This window comes from Arachis duranensis, chromosome 2, assembly GCF_000817695.3.
Source record: "Arachis duranensis cultivar V14167 chromosome 2, aradu.V14167.gnm2.J7QH, whole genome shotgun sequence".
Classification (NCBI taxonomy): Eukaryota; Viridiplantae; Streptophyta; class Magnoliopsida; order Fabales; family Fabaceae; genus Arachis; species Arachis duranensis.
In genome coordinates, this window is record NC_029773.3 from 8506898 (window position 1) to 8514769 (window position 7872).

Here is a 7872-nt window from a genome sequence, read left to right on the forward strand (position 1 = left end):
GAAAGAGAGAGAGAGGAAGGAGTTGACAGAGTTGACGGACTCTGGCGGCGGCGACGAGCTTGGAAAATGGAAGGAGAGAGAGAGAGAGGATGGGGTTAGTGGTGGTGGTGGAGGAGGAGAAAAGATTATGCAGATGATAATAAGGGTAATTTGGGATTTTTATGTGATTTTTTAGTGTTTGTATAATTTTGTTATATGAAACTCATGTTTTATGGGTACAAATGGTAATTTCTTTTTTTATGGGTAGATGTGTCAGCATTTTCAATTTTCATGGCTACAAATGGTAGTTTACTCTTTTATTTTCTTATTTCTTTCTTAGTTATGATTGCGGGATATATGTGATGAAATAGTTGGAAACAATTGATCCTAAAAAGATAAAAAATGAAAAATATAAATGTAAAAACTGAAAACAGGTAAGTAACTTTTAAATTAATAAAATTTTGGTTCATTTCTTATCTCATTTGGATTTAAATTAAGTAATTTCTTTCACTTGAATTGTAGGAGGAAATAGATGCTTTCAGGCGGGAATATGATCCAACCATTCTTTTGCGCAAGATAAATAAATTGAGAAACAAAATCATTGAGGCATCTGAAGCAATAAGACTCCCAAAGCCATTCCCTACCCTCTCAAGCCCTTTTTATAAATTCTCTTATGAGGATATAGAAAGTAAATAGATTATAAGTTCAATCTTTGATTTGTTGTAAGAAATTGTAATTAACACTAATGTGTAAAGAATTGTAAAAAAGCAAACACTTTTTCTTTGATTTATCGTAAATGTTAATGTATATATTTAAAAATCTATTCTTTAATTTGATTTATTTGTTGAAACTGTTTGGACAATATTGAATGAATCTAAGTTCACAATGAATGAATTCAGTTCAGCAAAACTGTTAGCAGTTGAGGATGTAAACAAATACTCCAATCTTGCACAATCCTTTACGTTCAGTTGACTCAGTTTGGAGAATGAGACACTGTGTGGTGCTAAGTTCATCAAACATGCCAGAATTTTCAAGTGTTCAAGATTTTCAAGAAGTGGGCAATATATTTTTTTGAGAGTTTCATCATAGTAATAGCATTGTTTCCAATGTGGATATCTTCTCAAATAATTCAAGTAGTTACTCTGCCCATCATCATCAAAAAGGTAAAGTAGTTTATTCAAACTCTCAAGATTTTCATCCTTACATTTTCTCAACCATGAACTTAAAGGTTGAGTGTGTCTCCAATACAAAGTCAAATTTTCCATCTTGGAAATATCATAACGACAGAAAGAGTTTGAGTATAAATAACTTTTTTTAAGCTTATGATTATAAATAGTAAGGGTGCACAGGTCGGGTTGGGGCAAGTACAGAGAGAGAAGTTTTCATCTACAAGCCTAGAAAAGTTCCAACAGTCCAAAGTTATGTTGCCTATTATTATTTAGTTTTCAATTGGTCACTTTTTTCTTTCTTTGGCTGTAAGATATTTATGATTATAATTTAAGAAGTTAAATAAGAATTTAAAATGATATGCACTCTTTTCAAAATTTATGATCTTATTGAGAATTGTATCATACATAGAATGTTGTTACATTATACATTGAAAGTTCCATCGAGGTTTTATTTCTGCTCGGCCTATGTTAGTGATGCCTCATTAAAACCTCAAATGCTAAAACACTAATACCTACCCAAATAAGAGGAAAAAGAGTACCCTCACTAAACATAGTTTAAGGAATAATCATCACTGACAGTTGACAAACATTTTCTATGTGATGCAGTGCCAATGATCATGCAGTCTCTCCTCCTACAAAGATCTTTTGATGTAGTTCAAGAAGTTGGCACCTTTGGCTCTTCCAACCATCTCCACACATTCAGCAAACCAGTCCCATCTCCAGTGAAGAAGAGTCCACCAGGACCTATCTCGAACGATCGAACTTCTCGTCTTGTAAATAGTCTACCTCTCTCTAAAAACCTGTAGAAGCAGGCACAGTAGGTAGCTAAAACAGCAAGAAAAAAACAAGCCCCACATAACACAGACATTGCAGCAACAGTAGCAAGACAATTAGATGAAAGCTTGATGGTTACTCACGTCGGCAATTCATACATGCGAACCGATTTGTCTTTGCATGAGCAGAACAATATTGGCTTGGCTTCTGCATCAGTCATCCCATATAGTCCAAGAATAGCCTGTAATAAAAAATATAAATTGGATAAACCAATCACCTCCTTCATCAATAAAATTAAAATATCAACTTAAACATATTTGTACAAAAATGTCACTGGTTAAACAACTTACATTTTCGTCAGTGTGAGTGTATGCCACTTTCAGAGTTCCCTCCTCAGTGCGCACCCAAACATTGACTGTGCAATCATATGAACTCGATAATAAGTAATCTCCCCAACAAATAAGTGACGTGACTACGTCGGTATGCCCGTTAAGTGTCATTGTGCACTGTAATGTATCGAGGTCCCACACCTATAGATAGCAGAGTAACAAATATCTCAGACCCGCTATTAGTTTAGAAAAGAGAATGAAACAAACAATTGCATGTGTATACCATGAAGACTGATCATGACCAAATTATAAATTTAAAAGCTTTGCATGAAACATATATCTCATATTGAAATAAATAAATAAATAAACAAACTGCTAGTTGACAGAAAACACTACCTTGATGCTATGGTCCATTGACCCAGAATAAAGCATCTTGTAGCATCCAATAGCAAGACAAACCACCGGTTTAGTATGACCACCTAGTGTTGCAACCAGTTCGAAAGGAGACTCAGGTTTGGGATCAGAGCTGTATCTCCAAGCATAAATAACACCATCCTGCAATTTAAATAAACAGATTATTTTAAAACTAATAAACAACAGAGCTAGCTGAAATGTGACGGTTCTGATCAAACAACAACAGTATCAAATGGCTAACTATAAACAAAGGTTGAATTACAACAACCATAAGTCACGACAATAAAATTTACCTCTGCTCCAGCAAGGAGGATATCATTGCCAACATTCAAGGAAAGGACTTGCCCTTTAGGTCCATCAAGAGTAACATCTGCACCCGTCTGAATATTCCATGCCTTAACAAAAACCACAATCAAATTATAAATTTGCAGTTAAAGCTCCTATACATAAGATATCATTATTACAAAAAAATAAAAGAGGAAGTGTGAGCTTACCTTCACAGCGTTCTTCACACCGGCAAAAATCCATGGGCCCTCAGATATGAGCGAGGTAACTTCAGAATTAAGATGGATCATGTTAACACAATGGCCAGTGTTGCAATCCCATGCCCGAACTGTGCCATCAGTGCTACCAGAATAAAGTTTATCTGAACCAGCAGGTAATGCAATTCCAGTGACAACCTGTCAACAAAATTTGAATATTAGCATTAATGAATCTAACTCAATGGCACTTATTAAGTAATTAGAGTAAACATCTTAGAATAAAGTTCCTAGCCAATATTCACCTAGCATCCAAATTAAACCAAGACAATTCACTAGAGAATTAGTTTACCGAAAACACCAAGCATAATATCCTTTCATGTGCTCATATCAAATAATAAAAGGTGGAATCAGACATCTATACCTTCTTGTGTTCATGAAGCTTTGCAAGTGTAGTAAACCCGTCACCATAAAACCATGAATGCAAATTCTGACACAGGTCACCATGCACACAATTGTCAGTCATCCAATATTTACAAATACTGCGTGATTTCTCCATAGGAGACTTAGCAACAGTGGCCACTTCTTCCACACTTTCAGTCTTTTCAATGGATATATCCATTTGTTCACACTGGGTTGGCTTCTCAACAGACATAGCTTCTGATCCACACTCAACAGCCTTTCGTGCACAATTTGCTGGCTTCTTGAAGGCCTTGGGTGCGCAATTTGTTGGCTTCTTAACAGAGGAACTGGCCATATTCTCAGCAGACAAATGTGGATTCTTCGAATGCATATATGTCATATTGGCATTATGTACATTGGATGGCAATGTCGATAAGCTATGCAAAAATTTGCAAGGATTCCTGTTGCATCTCCCAGCTAGCCAGTACTTACATGTTGGTGGTGTTGTACGACTGAACCTTTCAGTCCTCCTTGTTGTTGTTATAACAGCCATAGTACTATGAAAAAAACAGAGTCCAAATAATCAGGCACACAGTATTCCCATCAATAAAGACCCTTCATTGTTCAGAGACCTCTTCCAAAACTCAAACAAAAATCCAATCAGAATAAGCTGCAGAATCCATTCCCTTGTCAAAACCCAAATTCTGCTTATCCCCCAATTTTCCAGCAACACAGTAACACCACTTGAGTATAATACAAGTTATGAACACTACAGAGAAAAGAAATTTCAAATGGAACCCTAAAATAAAAATCCTAACATTCCTCCAAGGAATGGCGTGGATCTTGGGCGAGGTCAATCCAATCGGAGAGAACTCTTCACGCATATCATCCATCGCAAAACAGAAAGAGAAAATAGAGCAAAATTCCAAAGAAGGTAGCGTGCTAGGAAGCAAACCTGAGTTAAAGAGTAGAATTGAGATCGGAAAGCCCAATAAAACTAATACGAATTAGAATCACTGAATCAGAGTAAGAGAGATTCAGCGAAGAAGAAAGTGTTTGTATAATAGTGTAATGGAAAATCGGAAGGGATAGGAGGTCCTTTATTTATAGGTTTTGTTGACGGTGGACAGTTACAAATGTTAAGATTTTAGTGGGTTGGCCGTTTGGGTAAATCAGAAAAAGATTTCATAAAGATCAGAAATTAAATGGCTAATTTTTGTGTTATAAACATCCAGGATGTGTTATGTTTAATTATAGAAAATTGGTGTATTTTTTATAAATATAGAGATAAATATTTTTTAAAATCAAAATTTGTAAATTGGAGGTTTAAATTTGTTTGGAATATAAAACTTAAGATCCAATTTATAGTAAAAAAGAAAACTGAATTTCAAATTTGTGGGTTTTATATTTAAAAAAAATTAAAAATAAAAAGTCTAACCCTTATATTTGTGATATCTACCAAAAAAAATACATTTTACATTGTTAAAAAACATCATTAAAATCACAATACTAAAATTAAAAAGAGAAATTAAATTAAACAAAAAAAAATCAATTATCAATAAATATCAAATAGTATCACTATGAAATTCGTTTATAGCTTGAAGTTAGTTTTGATACCGTTTTTCTTTAACTGTTTTTTTAAACATAGTGCGACATACACGTTTGATTATATACAATTAATAAAAGTATCTTTATTCAATCATTCACTATATAATTTTCTTGCAATACTTTAACACCTTTTTATCTCTCTGTGTCATTTATTAACCAATAAAACTTAGTTTACATTGAAAAAAAAAATAAATCTGAAACTAAAAATTCAATCAGTAATGTATCTTGATAGATTAGGAAGACTTAGACAGTCTCCAGCAAGCAACTCATCTTAGTCTTTATTTATGGTTCATTTGTCATAAAAAGTAACTTCACATTAAATTTTATATTATAAATAGTAAATAAAAATTCAAAGTACCTCTTTCTTCTCTATTAAAAAGAACTAACTTTAATTTCTGTTGTGGTTCTATTTAATTAATTAATTAATTAAAATACTTAAAATTAATATAATTAACTTTTTCAATAATATTTTAAATTTATAAATTTAAAAAAAATTCACTATTAAAAGATATTAATATTAAATAAATTCATACATAACAATAATACACAATATATAATTCAAAATTATACTAATTTGTAAAATTATTTAATACAAAGAAAAATATAATTAAGCTCTATAGTTGATGACAAGCATTGTGAAATTGTCATATGTGTTCAATCAAGTCCTCTTTCAGTTGTCTATGCTACTGTTTATTTCGAAATTTGGCATTTTTTTGGAGAAATTGATGGTATGGTACAAAATCTTCCTCTCCCAGCTGAGGTTGTGATAAGTCATTTTCGACATCATCATACTCTAAGCCTTGAGCAAAATTTCCTGCATAAGTGTCTCTTTCATCCTCAATAGTCATATTATGTAATATAATCAAGCTCTCATTATGTTGGCAAGCTTCTTCTTTTTCCAAAAGCGAGTTGGACCATGTATAATTGCAAAGCGTGCTTGCAACACTTCGAATGCTCGCTCCACATCTTTATTTTGCCCTTCTTGGTATTGTGCAAATAACTTGCGTTTCTCCCCTTGTGACTTTGAGATTGATTTGACAAATGTGGTCCATTCAGGATAAATACCATCTGCTAAATAGAATCTCATAATATAATTATTACCATTAATAGTATAATTTACCTCCGGAGCACGGTCATTTAGAATATCATCGAACACTAGAGAACGATCTAACATGTTGATATTGTTATTTGAACCAGAAACTCCAAAGAACGCATGTCATATCCAAAGGTCTGAAGATGCTACAACCTCAAGTATTATGGTTGCAACCCCACGATAACCACTCATGTACATATCTTTTCATGCCTTTGGACAATTTTTTCATTGCCAATGTATGCAGTCAATGCTACCCAACATGCCAGGAAAGCCACGACCCTCCGCCATTTGTAGCAGGCGTCGTACATCATTTGGATTTGGTTTTCGCAAATATTCATCCTCGAACACCGAAATGACACCTTCAACAAATTTTTCCAAGCATTCAATTGTAGTGCTCTCGCCTATGCGCACATAATCATCAACAACATCAGCTGCTATGCCATATGCTAACATCCGTATCGCAACGGTACATTTTTGGAGTGGTGACAAGCCTCTTCTTCCAACTGCATCAACCCTCTGTTGGAAATACGGATAGACGTTTGAGAGAGCGTCTACTATCCGAAGGAACACATGTCTTCTCATTCGAAATCTCCGTCGAAAAATATCAGCATTATACACCGGTTCATCTGCAAAGTAATCTTGAAAAAGGCGATCATGTCCTGCTTCTCGATCTCTATTGATCCATCTACGAGGAGTTGGAATAGAGCTTCTGAATCTTTGAATAAACACTCATCGATCCAATTATCTATGAGTGTGTTATCTTGCCGTCTTCTTTTGCCATATCATCAAAATTTCTAGCCATATCTTGAAATGTAATTTTTAGTACTCTTTCGAGGTGAGAAACAAGAGTTGAAATGGAGTTGTAGAGTTATTAATAGTTGATATTTATAAGTGTGTCTGCAACAAGTACATATTTCTCAACGGCTAGTTTACAACGGCTACTTAACGGCTAGTTTTGCAACGGCTACTTAACGGTCACTTTCATGACAATAACGGCACAATAATATTGACTAATTTAAAAAGTTACATAAAAAATGAATAAAATAGATTACATCACATACCAGTAATACGCAATAAAAATAAGAACATACTACGTAACTCTACGAACACAAGGAACTATTAAGTAAACCACTTCGCGATTATTTTTTCACATGCAATCTCATGAAGAGCTCGTCGTTTTTCACTCATTGTAGACGTGTCAGCATTAAGTATTTGCATATCCATTTTCCTTTCCCTTTCCTTAGCCATCTTTTCCATTTCCCTTTCTTTTGCATTTATCTCCATTGCTTTAATATACCTTTGAGTTTGTAATTCTTGTTCTTTCATTGCCGCTTGAGTTTTTAATTCTTGTTTTTTTCATTGCCGCTTGAATTTGTAACTCCTTCTCCTTCATTGCCATAACTTTTGCTCTATGTGCCATCTCCTCTTCTCTTTCTTTTTCCCTATCCATTAGTTCCTTTTCTCTAACATTTTTAATATCTTCTATGAGAGATAATTTTTTAACAACCAATGATTTTTTTTTGCTAAGATCTTCAGACATTTGTGCCTTTTCCTTACCTTTTCGCTTGCTCTTCTTTGATCCTTGTGGACGAATGGGAGAGTCCACACCGAGTTCGTTTGCCAAC

The 7872-nt window shown here is 34.0% G+C and overlaps 1 protein-coding gene and 1 pseudogene across 1 annotated transcript; both read right to left on the reverse strand.

Annotated features, from left to right (window-relative positions):
* Positions 1–1477: 1477 nt before the first annotated feature.
* Positions 1478–4598, reverse strand: LOC107473354 (zinc finger CCCH domain-containing protein 48). The gene is made up of 7 exons (XM_052256988.1): positions 3569–4598; positions 3160–3345; positions 2959–3060; positions 2648–2806; positions 2273–2452; positions 2066–2163; positions 1478–1948 (listed from the first exon to the last, which is right to left on the reverse strand). The coding sequence occupies exons 1-7, from the start codon at positions 4097–4099 to the stop codon at positions 1804–1806; spliced, it is 1401 nt and encodes a 466-aa protein (XP_052112948.1). The 5' UTR covers positions 4100–4598; the 3' UTR covers positions 1478–1803.
* A 1239-nt stretch (positions 4599–5837) lies between these two features.
* Positions 5838–7531, reverse strand: LOC107473396 (uncharacterized; annotated as a pseudogene).
* Between the last annotated feature and the right edge of the window lie 341 nt (positions 7532–7872).